Genomic DNA, 15,157 nt, shown 5'->3' with positions numbered 1-15,157 from the left:
CGCGGGGGGGGCGCGGCGCGGCCAGACCAGCCATTGGCAGGTCGGACTGCGCCTGCGCGTGAGGTGGTGGGGTAGGGTGGGGAGTTTGGAAAGACCCCCTTCGCCCTCTGGCGCCTGAGGGGGCGGGGCTCTTCCCTGTTGTGGGCGGGGCAATGGGGGGAAGAGTGGGTGGCCCCACGTGGCCCTTCCTGGCCAGACCTGGGCCTGCTCCACTCAGCCAGGGCTAGGGCTGCCCTGGGAGGGGGGTCCCCACCTCTGGACCAGTCAGTCTCTAAGGGACACCTCAGCAGTGGTTCCTGCCCAAGCCTAACCTGGCCGTCCCCAACCCCGACCCCGTGGAGTGCAGGGCAGCGGGGGAGGGGGCGGCCATATGAATGACCATCACTCCCCCGCACCCAAATCTCTTACCCCGCAGGGGGTCCCACGGGCCGGCTGCCCCTAGCGACCCTTCCCCTGTTCGGCACCCGCCACATGTGGAGTCGGAGATGCCAGAGGAGATGTCCCTCCCGCAGCCAGGAGCGGACATTTCCCAGGCCCCGGCGGCGCCCTCGGCCCCGTCACCTCCTGCGGCTGTAAATCCCGCACGATAACGGCACCCGGCGTCAAAAAAAAGGTCCTTTCTCTTGCTAGTTTTCAACCCGGTGAACAGCAAGTTTGCTCGCTCCACGCCCCCGTGATGGTCTGGACCTCCACCCTATCCCCCCTCGGTCTTCTCCTCTGCTACCTGTACTGATGGAGCGGCCTTTAGTCTCTGCTGGTCTGGCAGCTGCTCCAGGCCTTGATCATCTTGGTTGTGCTCCTCTCTCTGCCTTTCCTCGTTCGACTACGCCCTCTCTGAGACGCGAGGAGTCACGCTGCCCACGGGATTCAAGAGGCGGGCGCCCCGTGGACCTGTAGAGCAGCGCGATGATGTTCTCTGTTCTGTTTTCCTTTGGGCCTTGGCCAGGGCTCGGTGGCATGGGCCAGGCTGAAGGAGCCCCCGGCCGAGCCGAAACACCTGCCAGGGCAAGGAGGCTGCTGCGCCTGTCCAGGGGTGGTCGGCGTCTGCCCTGACTGAGATCCCCCAATTCCTGGGGGAAGCAAAGCCTACAGGGACCTACTTCCCTAGTCAGACTCCCCATTTTGAGCCTTTCTGATCAGTCTTGGGAATTGGAAACACGCTCTCTAGGTGAGTGGAGGTTTTCCCCACCTGCAAGCAAGTAACTAAAAACTCACCACCACCTGAAACAGAGTTGAAAAGGTTGATGTTGCAGCACCTCATGGAGGCAGCATCTCCTGAGCAAGCCCAGCCACTCTGAACAGGCTGCTGGTTCCCACTCCAACCTTTGCCCGTTGCTTTGAGTCGGGAGGTTGGGCCAAGCAACTGAAAGAGAGTGGATTTATCATTAAGAAACCTCACCAGCATCGTGGGGCAACACGACAGGCTTAAGCAACACACTTCTAGTATCTCACAGACCTCCTTTGTTTCTTTACTGAGACTGTAACCTCACTTTGGGGGTATACTTTGCTCTCCCAGATGTTATTAGCTCATTCTAAGTGGAAAGCCAAGATCATAGTACCTATCACAAGGATTTTACGGTCTTTGGATGAAAAAGTAAGGATGACGTTATTACACCTTACACTTAGACCATAGTAGGAAGCCCACCAAAGGTTTTGGAAACATCTGAAGACCCAGGTGCAGGTGGAGGATGTTTGCCGGTAGTAGGGCCACTTATGGCTCTGGACACTTGGATTTGGAATTCGTTTTGGCTAATTTGGCTGCAGATACAAATTAAAAAAAAATACTAAGGGCACTCAAACCGCAAACATCTGAAAGTTACAACTTGTTAACTCATACTAAGTGCCCTCTCTGCATCTCAAAGTTGTGCCACTTCAGGCAAGGGTTAACTCGGCTGTGCTACCCAGCTTATATTTGGGTAACTTCAGTCTGTTCCACAAAGACAAAATGAGCAATTTGCAGTCCTCTAGCATCCCAGGATGCACCCTTCCTAGCAATCTCTCCCTAACCAGGGATAGAGTCCAGGTGTTCTGGCTGCCAGCCACACACACGCTCTCCAGCCTGCTAGGCAGAGCTGTGTGGGCAAGAAATGGTATTCACCTTTAATGTGCAATTGCTCACAGCATCTTCTGACTTTAATGCAGTCTAACATTCCTCAGATTTAGTACAGGCAGTCCTCAATTTACAACGTTTCGAGTTACAATGTTTCGCACTTACAACATTTCTAAATTGACACCCTGTTTCAACTTTATGACGCCAGTTTCGACTTTACAACGCTTGATCTGACGTGACGCCACACCAGGGAACAAGTTGGCTGCGTCGCTCATCTCCCTGGAGAACGTCTGTCCAAACTTCCTTGGACACTTTCTTTACGAAAGCAAAGAGACTCCAGAAGAACCTGTAGCCAAGACTCCAGCCAAGAACCCTTCCAAAAGTCCAACCAAGAGCCCTTCAAGAAGTCCAGCAAAGTCACCTCAAAGAAGTCCTTCCAAATCAATATGATTTCTATTTACAATATAAATACAGTAATGTAGCTATATTGCTGATCGATAATTGATCGAGTACAAAATTCTGGGGTATTTTTGGTGAAAATAGGGTATCCGGCCTTAGTTCAGGAACCAACCCCTTGTTTATAACATTGTTTCTTATGAGAAAATTGGTTCCGAGTTACAACGTTTTGACTTAAGACGTGGTTTTCAGGAACCAGTTGTGTCGTAAGTTCGAGGACTGCCTGTATTGTCTGAGTGACATGTAACTTCACGATATTTCTGAGCTGGGAGTTTGTGTGGTTTAATTGTGATGCTGGCAACTGGCACTTCTAAGAACCTATTCCCTTTGCTAATAGCTGACCCACTCTTTAGGCTTGGTTAGTTCGAAGGCCAGCATTTCCAACAATGCTGTCTTATTCTGAGAGTCCAGCTAGCAATCACACAAGAGGCCTGAACTTCCAGGCACGCTGAGCACTAGCCACTCTCACTGCCGCAGCTAGCTAGGAGCTCTTGGTGCTCAGCTCCTCAGAACGCCAGGCAAGAGACCTACCTTCAGTGGCTACTTTAAAAAATGTTTTCATTGGTCTTTTGGCTTCTGTTTCTCCATGTGTTTAAAATTAGAATACTAATACTTTTGTCAAAGGGGTGAAGATTAATTAATGCTTATAAAGCACCTTGGAAATGAAACTGCTATGTAAGTGCTAAGTGTTCTTTTCTTCAGCCTTGTCACCTGTGGTTTTATAATTTCCTTATGACTTCCTTTTGTTTAAATGATATGGCAGTAAAGGCATTGGGAATTATATCCAGCTGAGCATTGCATAAAATAATTATTATGTCCCAGAGAGTTAGTATTTTGCCTTTTGTCAAAGGAATATGACCCAGAACGCCGTCTGTTAGAAGAATATCTAGAAGGAGAGTAACACGCAATCCTCCAAATGCTCCTGGCATATTAGCTTGATCTTTCAGTTCTCCCACTCACCAAACTGAGCATTCATTTGCCTGTGACTTCCCTAAATCCTGCTTCTGACTTCTTGAGTTTCCCACGCTGCCCACCCTTTCTACTTCTGATTGCTTCTGCATACTCAGAGACTTCCACAGATCCTCTCTTGAAAGTGGGATCTGTTTCCTGCCACATTTTAGATCTTAGCGTATATGTAGTTTATACGTTGTCTAATACAGATCTCTTAGAAGAGATGTCTAGCACGAGGAACGATACAGGCATGACCACCCATCCCTCTCCTCCCCCCACCTGATTACAATGTGTTGTCACCTTTGTCTTTGATGCAGGCACATGGTCCACGGAGATAGGTCCCAAGATGTGATGCTCCTTTTGCAGCCTTTGAGGCCAAGGATTTAGTATTCAAAAGTGAATTAGGTGTTTACCTAAATAATGAGAAAATCCTCAATTGGGTTAGATGGGATAAAGAATTTATAGGGGAGATGGACACACATGCTGCTGGGCATAAACTGGTCGCTGACTCATAGATTCATACATGCTAGGGTTGGAAGGGACCTCAATAGATCATCAAGTCTGACCCCCTGCCTAGGCAGGAAAGTGTGCTGGGTTCAGATGACCCCAGCTAGATGCTTATCTAACCTCCTCTTGAAGACCCGCAGGGTAGGGGAGAGCACCACCTCCCTCGGGAGCCCGTTCCAGACCTTGGCCACTCGAACTGTGAAGAAGTTCTTCCTAATGTCCAATCTAAATCTGCTCTCTGCTAGCTTGTGGCCATTATTTCTTGTGACCCCCAGGGGTGCCTTGGCAAGAAGAGCCTCACCAATTCCCTTCTGCGCCCCCACGATGAATTTATCGGCAGCCACAAGGTCGCCTCTCAACCTTCTCTTGCGGAGGCTGAAGAGGTCCAGGTGCCCTAGCCTCTCCTCGTAAGGGAGACTCAGAGGGGCCAAGATGAAGTTTTGCCTGAGAGCAAATGCTTCCATTGAGGGGGTCTGATAGCCTTTCCTATATATCAGTCGGCGTTGGCTGCATATCTTCAGGCAGGCAGTTTTTGGATGCCCCTTGAGCTACCTCTCAGAGAGGTGTCTCTGTCAAGCACCCCGCAGTCCTCTTCCTTTAAATGCAAACCCTGATGCTCAGCTTGTGTTTTGGTAGGTAAATGAGCGAAAGCGAGGATGACTGGCTCGCTCTCAAACCCAGCGAACCGCTGCCGTCTCAGTGCTGTGGCAGTGGCTGCAAACCCTGCATCTCCGATTTGTATCAGAAGGAGCTAGCACAATGGGAAAAGGCCAGAGCCAAGAAGGACAAAAGCCTCCTGAGCAAACAGAAGGAGCAGGTAGCAACTTCTCCGTAGCAACCCAAACAGGGCTTGCATCATCCTTATGTTTGTCTGCATGTGATACAGAGAGCGTAGTGGAGGGAATTATAATGGTCTTTTGAGAAAAATACTTAATTCCACTACAACTTCTCCTCCCGCAGAAAAATGGCCACAATAGAGTATCCCAAGTGCTCTTGGTTTTGCCCTCTACCCTGTTACAACATTGCCTCTGCCGCTGCTACAGCAAGCTTGCATAACATCAAGGTAGAGATCCATGGGATGAGAGAACAAAACTGCCCGTGAAAGATGAGGCGAGGCGATTAGCAAGTCAGCTTTTCCTCTGCTGCAGCCCCTCAGAGAGCTTACATTTCCCTGAACGCTCTTCTTTTTCCATCTTTCTGGGAGGCCTATGCGGAGACTAAAAAAATAAAATCTCATGTTTGGTAGAACGCTCCATTGTTTTCCTCTTTAAAACATGTAATTGTATGCCTCTCAAATACCCTTTCAAACAAATCCAACCGTTACGGGGTAAAGCTAGAAGTTTCTACGAAAATAATCAGCAGAGAAATAATTAAGGATGCTGTTGCTATTTCGAATGGCCATTACAGGGTTTCAGAATTAAGTACCTACTGGGTAGTTAAGCTTTTTTACAGCTATTATTTCTGTTGAACTTTCTCTCTCCAGCCTCCAGAAGAGAGCATTACATTGAGTCATGTTTAGCTGATTCAACTTTAAGGTCCAAAAACTTAATTTTTATATCTATCTTGGATTCTGTGGAAAGCCCTGAAAAAACAAAGCAGCAGAGAGATGCCTAAAATATAGGCTAGCCCCCAGAGTTCTCAAGATGCATTTTTCTGAGCCCTCAAGCTTTACCAGCACTAGATTTGCGTACACGTTTGTTTTAAAAGAGAAATAAAATAATAAAGGACACCATCTAACCTAGTGATTATTTATTGTTGTGCTTCCAGAGTTGTAATTCAGAGCTAAATCCAGATACATTTACTGCATTCAGCATAAACTCTGTGGAACAGCTAACACAGGACACCTACCTGTATAGATTTGAATTACCAGAAAATAGCAGCCTGGGATTGAGTTTAGGACAACACGTTGTGTTAAGGTACTGTTCTAGTCTCTAGTTAAACAGGCTCTTTTATGCGACTTAATATGCAGTTTGTTTTCAATTTGCAAAGATTTAATACTACGTAAATCATAATTTCTATACTACCAAAATGATACAGCTGAAAGAACTCGTGAGCTTGTTAGCTCTGCTAATTTTATGGTGAAAGCCACTCCAGGACTGTATTTTTCTTTCAATATTAGCTTTGTGTTGGTGGGAGAGAAGAGAACTAAGTGTGGTTAAGAAAAACCATTTACAGGATGAAAAGGAGAGAAAAGTAGTTGTTACAACAGATGATTTATAACAACATGGTGGGATGAGGGCAACGATCTCTGCCAATTAGAAAGTTCATCATTTCAGGCCTTGTCACTTGGGGTGTCAAAACACATAGCAATGGGTTCAAAATCCACGTGTTTTAAGACTGAGGGCCAGCAAATAATTCACTACCATGGGATAGCATTTACCAGGAAGGGGTCATATGGAAAGACTTGTGTCTGTTTTAGCAACTGGTGGTAAAGCCTGTCAGAGGCCTGATTTCAAGCAATAATGGTAATATCTGTATCTGTTATCATCATCCTCATCCTTACTATTATTTATTTGCTGCATGCGTAGAATAAAAGCTAGCCTCTGCTCCAGAGCAATGTAGCATATTTACCAATAAAGCAATTCTTGTTCCCTTCACTGCACTACACTCAGCTGTTCCCCACTGAACACCTGGTTCTGTCTTTTTCCCCATTTGTCTGGGGCAGCTGATCGAGTGGCATAGCCATCGCCTTGCAAACCTAAGGAATCTGTGGCAGCGTTGCACAGAAACCTCAGAGTGGAGGATGTCACTGGATCTTTAGCTACATTAGGGGAAATATTTATTCTGTTTTGGCAAAGGATGACAATTTGGGAAAGACTACTGCTGTGGTTTTTCAGGCTGGTCTCTCCAAAGAGCAGTATCGTTGGTGATGTCGGCTAGTAAATCAGATAACGGTGGTTTCCTCTTTTTACTCCTTAGAGGGGAGGTGAATGGCTTGGAAGTTCAGAGAGCTTATACTCCAATTAGCCCTGTGAATGCAGAAGGGTACTTTGACGTTTTAATAAAAGTAAGTGGTCTGTATTATTCAGATTGTAAATATATTGGGACTGTGGTTTCTTTTAAGTCATGCAGAGGACTGAACACACCTTCCACACTTAGCACGTATTATCATTCACACTTACTATTATGTCCCAGAGCATTCACTTAGCACAACGTTATCATTGTAATGTTTCATGAGCTATTCCTGTAGGAATTTGGGGGAAGTTGCATTTTTTTCTGGTAAAACTGAGATAATTTTTACTCCCCCCCCCCCCCCCCACAATAGACACAAGAGGTGACAGGTAAATAAATTAGCTACAGCATAATCCCTATTAAATAATCCATACAAACTGAGATCCGGGCCAGCACAATCGAAATGAGAATGAGTTTTGTGTTTGACTTTTTCGTGGTCTTCATATTTTAAAACTAACATCGCAACCTGTCCTGAGCCTGCTGAAGTTTTGCGTGAGTTGGGATCGTAGGAGCAGGACTAGCATAAATAATTATTTTGGGTGTAAGCTATCAAAGCCAGCAAGCACAGTCTTTCTGATCTGCACGTGCCTTTCTGTAAATCCTCGGCGATCTGTAGGCTCCTTTCTAAGTGCCACATCTCCCAAGCCGATCAGAGAACGATCACTTGACCCTCTGCCCATCTTTACACATTTAAGGGTGTATCACTCAGTGTATGACAGAACAGGAATCACACTCATTTAGACATGTATATTTTTTTCTGAGACGCTTGTGGGTAGGTCATTTCACCATTATTGTGGCAACTGGGATGGGGAGAAAGAAATGTTACATTGGAGCTACATTAATAGGATACTTTCATAGGTTGACTGTGAGATTTCATGTATACTTGCTTATTACACACAGGTTTTGCATTTCAATAATAATAGTAATGATTGTAATAATACCTTTCCTTTATGTCGAACCTTTCATCCCAAAGGGAACTATAGTTATTCTCTGGCAGTAACAAAAGAGATGTAACACCCGTTGTAAGGCACCCATTTTTATAACTTCTCTGGAGGTTGTAGTATATTTCACACTATTCAGGCAATTTTGGGAAGTACTGTATTATTATTATTACTGTGCAATCCAAGCACTGTTCAAACCCCTCCATCTCCTGTTATTATAGCATTACATTTGTGATACTACAGTTAAGTGTGAGCGAGTTGCCATTTACCATGTGTAACCCTCCTTGTGAGTGATTTTTCTAATGCTGTGGGGGGTTTTTTAAGTGAAAACCTGGGTGTACAAGCCTTCACCCCAGGAGATATTTTTTTTCCCTTCCTTTTTATTTACCAAAAAAACCCCCCCAACAACCCTGCAACCTTTAGACCAGCTTGGTCTTTCTCCTTTAGGTTTTAAAGGAAGATTTAAGACAGTGGGGAACACGTGGGCCCAAATGCTGTTTCCCCACACTGTAGGAGATATGGCATAAATGGGGCTGATTACCCACCCCTATCCCCCATCCTTTCTGTCTTGAGCTGCCATTTGTAGTTGTGGAAGATGCATATAAAACACTGTCACAGCCACTCTGCAAGGGTGTTAAATGACTGCACAAGGCCCACTGAATATAAAATATCTCTGATATATTGGATGCAACCACAGATGGAAACAGGTCTGTTTGGATGACCCCATGGCTTTCTCTTTGCATCCTTCTCTGTGCTGCCTCTTCCCCTCCAGTCACACACGAAGCTAGCGTTCCTGCATGCAGAAATCTCTAACAGTATTACACAGAGGGTTTTACACCTGTTTAGAGAGAGTGTTTTTACTATTTATTTTTTTTAGTGAAGCTTAGATATTAACCTTTCTGTAAAATCTTGGAGCATCTCTTACTGTTTAGATGATCTGTAGTGAAAATGTAGCTCAATGTTATAAATAGGGAAACCTAAATTTCATTCCATTGTTACATAATGTACCATTGCAGGGCCTGGTAGCTCTGAAATGAAGTGAAAATCAAGTGGCATTTATTTAAATATCAATACCCAGAATGCCCTTCCAGCTCCCAGCTTCTTCAGAGCAGTTGTACACAACCATATCATCAGCTCTGGAGAACAGAGGGCTGAGGCTGGCTTTTGTGCACCAAGGAGTTCCTCCGTGTGCTTTGTAGGTGAGAGCTCTGCCTTTTCCCCTGCTTCAGCATTTTGGGTAGTTTTTACATTATATTCAGGCTAGATTGAAACCAGCATCACTTATTTTAAGTATCGTTTGATTTGGGTTTCTTTGTATTATTTTGTAAATAGAGCGATCATTTTTTAAAGCTGTGAAATATTCCCCCTCCCCCTCTTTTTGTTTAAATGGAGATAACTTTATAATTGCCTTTAAGCTGGGAAACTTCCTAGCAAAATATAATGATTGTTTTCTTTTGTGTGTGTGTATTTTTTAATAGTGCTATGCAAGTGGACTCATGTCACAATACATAAAATCCTGGAAAAAAGGAGAGACAATCTTTTGGCGAGGGCCGTTTGGAGGCTTCCCATATAGACCTAATCAGGTTAGTGCTGTAATAGATACTGAGTGTTTCAGCACATGGCAGCTCACTTTGTTTAATATTCCAAAGGGATGTTGTTGATTAGATTACTATTTGGATTATTATTTTAGGGACTTCCAGGTTTACTGTACAAGGCTGCAGCGTTTGCAGTTGATTAGAGGAAATGGACCCTGTTAGAATGCAAACTATTTAAGAGGAAAGGAAGAGGTGGGACAAGATTATAAAGTGCTAGCAAGGGTTTCTGCATGTCGGTTTCCTTTTAAGTGTTTCTGGTGTTGAAGAAACTTTTGGCTGGGATGTATAACTGAGACGCTGTGCTCATTAGACACCCCAGCACTTTTATCAGAACTAGGGGTGTGCAAACTCCAGTGTCTGAGCCAGCTTCCAGAGAGAGCAATTGCATTCTGCCTACTGATGTTCCTCCATCCACCCCACTGCATCTAGTGGAAAAGTTATTCTTCACTTCCCCTGCTCTTGGCTCAGGTTTGTGGTACAGAATAATTGCCATGCTCATCCATGGAGATGGCCACACTCTTGAAATGGGTAAGCAGTCTTTAAGAACAGGCTAAATGGGTATTGTGTGTATTGGTTTAGACAGGGATGATTCTACCTTGAGCAGGGGGTTGGCCTAGATATGACCTCCTAAGGTCCCTGCCAGCCCAACTTCGCTATGACTTTGATCCCTGCATGTTCAGTTGGTAAAGCACCTCAGTACATGGCCTAAGGCCACCATTGAAGTACAAACAATGCCATCTTTATGAATAGCAATAGCTGCAAGCTGATGCCTGGGGTATGAGTTCTGACTACAACATTTTCTTTCATTTTGTTTTTTAAAGCAGTTAATTCCCAAAATATATCGCGATTGATCTAATTTTAAACTGGGACCCCGCTCAAAAATTGAAATAATTCAGAGCCATTGACTGACAATGAATCGGAAAGTTGCAGCACATCAAGTAGCAGTCCCTGGACACCACCCCCATTCCCTGCAGCCAGGCTGTTCAACCTTTAATTAGCTGGTTACAATAGGTTTCGCAAACTGTTCACCAAAGGATCAACCACAAATGGAGGCAAGTGTAAGCCCAAAGACTGAGAGGTGCTGAGCACCCTTGGCTCCCAGGAACTGTGAGCCCAAAGAGTTAGGGTTGTGAGGGTGTGTCTACATGGGACAAAGCAGAGATGTCCCAGCTAGCCGTGCACACACTGGCTTTGGAAGCATCAGCAGTGTAGCCGTGGTAGTGCACTACACCTAGGATCATGGCCTCTGGCTTGCACTGTGTAGACATATCTGAGTAAATTAATGCCCTATGCAAAGGGAAGCTGAATCTTTCATAGGACTTGAGACTGGTTGGTCCATAGTAGATCAGATTCAGCTTCCCCTGCCCTCAGTAGCACTTGGACTGGCAAAGCCATTCCACATCTAATGGAGCATTGAGCTTTCCTTTGTACTGCTTTTCTGTACAAAGGAAACAGCTTTCCTCAACAGCTTTGCTGTTGAGTTGAAACTGCAGATGTCCTTAACCCAGCTCTTGAATATGAGTGAGTCCTTTAGCTCCAAGTCCTTCATACATGATTATATTTGGCTATGTAGACTTTGTGTCCAGTCTGACCAGTCAGTTCATCCAGTCCAATATAAAATCCCTAGTTATGAAGAAAGGAGACAGAGTGGTCCAGGGGGTAGGACACAATAGGAAGGAAACCATTCCTTCTTGCACCCTTGGTTCATATCCCACCCTACAGCAGGAAACCTCAGAGCCATGAATTGTGCAGGGAAACTGAGGCTCGATATGGTTTCACTGGAAATTGTGGTTAAAACTTTGGCACCAGGAGGGGGGTGGATTCCTACCCAAGCAAAATTGGTGTTGAGAAGAACTTCTTTAACAAGTCATAGTAGTATTCCTGTTGAGCTTGGGTTGTATTAAGCTTTCTTTTACCAATTAGTAGCCTCGTCATATGTGTTGAACTCTCTTACAAGGGATGACATCCCAGCTTTGCAGAAGGAAGGATTACTGTAATGGCCTTATTCATTTTCAGTTACTCTGATTCATTCCCCATCCTTTGGTTAATTACTAGTATGGAGAACTACTCATGCTTGCCTCTGGTACTGGCCTGGCTCCAATGCTTCCCATCCTCCAGTATGTAACCGAAAACGAAGATGATGAAACCTTTATCACCCTGGTTGGCTGCTTCAGGACCTTTGAAAATATCTACTTGAAACCTCTTCTCCAAGATCTGTCTCGATACTGGAACGTCAGAATGTTTTACATCCTAAGCCAGGTAAAATTCTAATATGAAGCACATTTATCCTGGGGAATCTCTACATCTGCTTTTGTATCAGCATAATCTAAATTAATCCATTCTCAGGGGAAAAGGTGGTTTAGTGATCCAGTAGCCTTTTAACCTTTTCAGACTTGGGGCATCCCTCAGAAAATGTCAGCTCTTAGTTTTCACTTAATTTTTGACTACAGAAACATAACAGAACAATTCTTCTGTTGCAAAGAACTCAAATACCATAATAGGTCAGAATGTTTTTAACCCTCTGGATTCCCATTTAAAATCTTTGGGTTTATCTTATGAATCACATTTCCACACTTAACAGTACTAACATTGAGTGCCACTCCCCAACACCCTTAAAAAGATTTCAAGGCACCCCAGGGTGCTGTGGCACCCTGGTTGAGAATCACTGCAGTAGCCCTTGTCTTAAGATGTGTTTTTTATATCCTACACATGGTCTGTGACTCATACTAACTTGTTGTCCAGGTAGATCACTAATTCTCCCTAGATGACCTGCCTTGACAGAGATCCCCTTGAAAAGGTCACGTTCATCTGTATTCACCATGGATTATTTTCCCGTACACCCCTCAAAACTGGTCCTTGTTGCCTCTGAAAAAGTAGATTTATGAAGTTCTCAGCAATCTGCTAGGCTCTTAGTAAACAACCCGCTTTCAAAGGCCCTTGCCATTCCTAGCATCCATGCATTGCTGTGTTATCACCTTTCATTCACTACTCATGTTCTCTAGCTAGTTTGTAGTTTCACACATGTTCACTTCTAGCTTGGAATCTCATATAGTAATGTGTCTGCACCAGCTTCTTGGCATCTTTTCTGTCTGCCGAGATCTCTGATTAAATCATTTTCACACCTATTTGTAAAAAAAAAAAAAAAGTTGATATCTACTTCAAGCTGCTCCTTGGGCTAACTATATAGGACAAGAGCATACCTGTCATGTGTCTTTTGTTTTGAGGGATGTTCCTGTCTTCCACATAGGATTGAAGTCCTACTACTCTTATTACTGAAAATTATGTATATAGTAAATAACTTGATTTGCACTGAGATTATTTTAGAAAGAGTCTTTTATGCAAAGGGAATCAGTCCCACAGATTGTTAATTTCTTTATGAATCATTCTTGGATCCTTTCCTTGGGAATTTGGTCATGCATTATGTATTGCATTTGGCCTTGGCAGTTTGGAAAGAATGTGTACGAGGCATGGATCTCATGACCTCTTGCTCCTAAACACCTCTGCCATTTGCTCTGAAGGAGCGTATGCACTCAGGATGTCTAATACTACAGTCTATATCAGGGGTGTCCAACCTTTTTGAATGTGGGGCTGGATCACGAACTTTTTATCACCCAGTGGGCTGGCGAGCCATATTCAAAGACCTCACAGGAAGTGGTATCACATTAGGAAATGATGTCACATGACCTTTGACACCAATGAAGTTGCAGGAAGTGACAATGAAATGGATCTGGAAATGTGTTTTAAAATTCAAAATAAAAACAATATAAAAGCAAGAACGAAATAATACCAAACACTTGACTAAAATAAACACTTTTGTTTCTACTCACTTCTCAATGAATGAAAGAAGCATAATGCAAGTCGACAGATCAAATGTGGAAAAGATATCAGCCAGAGTGGAAACTAATCAAAGCAACAAAATATGGGCATTTTTGAGAATAATCTAGACTATTTATACGTAGGGTGACCATATATCCTGGATTGGCTGAGACAGTCTGTAACAAGTCACCCTTCCCAGCGCCATCTTCCTAGTACTCCACGCCTTGCGTGGGGCGCCCTTGGATCCTTCTTTAGGGTTTTTATGTCCCACCCTATTCTCGCCTGCCACGTCTTGATAGAAATTATGATGATGTTCTTGTGAGCGGGAGGCTGCCTATTGTATTGGGTATGTTGGGGCCTTTCCCCTATGTGAGACTAAACCCTGATTTTCTCTAGCTAGGTCTCCCCGTCTAAACCCACTAAACAGGGTTTGACTCCAAGACTCTAGCCTTTTCTATTGTCTTGAGGCCCATGGCCCCTTTTCCTGCTCCAATCTGGAGCCTGGCCCAGAGGCTCGGGTGCCAGCCCCACAGCTGGAGGGTCGCAAGCCCAAAACCAGAGGATGACCCTGAGCCCACAGCCTCCCAGGCCACAAAAAAAAAAACCCAACTACCAACACCAAGCTGCACCACAGGCCCACCTGAGCTCCCCGGCTTCTTTTAAGATCGCGCCTCACTGGCACCAGGGTCTGCGCCCCTCTCTGGGGCTTCCCGCTGCCCTCTCTCCGGGGCTTCTCCAAAATGCTGCCCCCTTCTCTAGGGCTGGGGTCAGTGCACCCCAAATGCTGCGCCCTTGCTGGCGTTGGGATCTTCACACTGCTGTGGGTCCCCTATGAGGCCTCCTCCAACCCCTAATAGCCTCACCCAAGCCACTGGTCTTAAACAGTAAACAAAATGTGAGCCCCTCGGCTATACCATAAACTTGAGCCGCCTGGCTTTAACAACCTTCACCCTACCGGGAAATACTCCGTCCCTCCATAGTGACAGAAGCTGTTCCTGAAGCCAGGCCTCTTCCCTTTGGTTGTTCTAGGAGAGCTCCTTCCCCTTTGGCAGCCAGGAGGGAACTGCCTCCCTGGCCTCAGTTCTGGTGTTTAAATGGGAGCCAGGCCCTCCCCTTCCGGTCAGCTGACCACTAGCAGGTGTGGGACACTGGCTTCCTCTGGTCGTCCCAGTAACTGGCACCTGAGTAGCTATTCTGGCTCTCCAGGTAGCAGGCACCGTAGTGCCCTGCTACACAGTCCCAGATTTTATAGGCTGTCTCAGTGTCCCAGCCACTGGAGAAAATTTAAGCAAAAGTACCAGATTGGTGGGAATCTGGGAGCTGGAGGGTTGGGGCTGTGTGTGCGTGTGCAGGCGTGCATGCATGTGCATGTGTGTGTGCTTCCAAGCACATGTGTGTTGCAGCAAACAGAGCCAAAGCAGCTATTGGGATGTGCTGGGAAGCATGGCACTTTTGTCATTGGAGCAAGGGCTGTGGGCTGGGGTGGGGACTGGGGTGCTGGCCAGGCTGGGGGTGCTGCACGTGCTCTGTCTGCCCTGCTCTGACTCACGGCACCTGCTGCTGCATCCTGGCTGTGTGCTGCTGGGCTAAGTCAAAGTCAGCCGCATTGCAGCCCCATGTGGAGAGCCCAGTCTGGCCTGGCCACATCCTGCCCTAAGCGGAGAGGGGAGTGTGAGGCTGGGACTGCCTGCCCCTGCCCAGCCAGGGACTCATGGCCAGGATGCAGCTGCAGGGACAGAATGGGGACAGGGCCAGGGCCAGAGGTGTGAGTCAGACAGAACCCATGCAGAGCCCCCAGTCTGGCCAGCGCCCCAGTCTGCAGCCCTGGCTGTGGTGAGAAAGGCACCGTGCTCCTGACAGCTGTTCTGGCTCTGCTCACTGCCACACAC

General features: G+C 45.8%; 1 protein-coding gene across 3 annotated transcripts in view; it reads left to right on the top strand.

Annotated features, from left to right (window-relative positions):
* The first annotated feature begins 85 nt into the window (after positions 1-85).
* LOC102373324 (NADH-cytochrome b5 reductase-like) overlaps positions 86-15,157 on the top strand; it is a 19,380-nt gene continuing 4,308 nt past the window's right edge. For 2 of the 3 annotated variants that reach the window (XM_014520921.2, XM_006025806.3), the window contains exons 1-6: positions 86-1,594; positions 4,601-4,781; positions 5,732-5,880; positions 6,884-6,971; positions 9,336-9,440; positions 11,508-11,711. In XM_014520921.2, the coding sequence (XP_014376407.1) occupies positions 4,605-4,781; positions 5,732-5,880; positions 6,884-6,971; positions 9,336-9,440; positions 11,508-11,711 (723 nt within the window). In that variant the 5' untranslated portion in view covers positions 86-1,594; positions 4,601-4,604. The remainder of the gene's footprint in view (positions 1,595-4,600; positions 4,782-5,731; positions 5,881-6,883; positions 6,972-9,335; positions 9,441-11,507; positions 11,712-15,157) is intronic. The other variant, XM_025206649.1, reaches the window with a different exon arrangement.

Source organism: Alligator sinensis, unplaced genomic scaffold (assembly GCF_000455745.1).
Source record: "Alligator sinensis unplaced genomic scaffold, ASM45574v1 scaffold172_1, whole genome shotgun sequence".
NCBI classification, from domain to species: Eukaryota; Metazoa; Chordata; order Crocodylia; family Alligatoridae; genus Alligator; species Alligator sinensis.
This window is presented reverse-complemented; position numbering and strand designations above follow the sequence as displayed.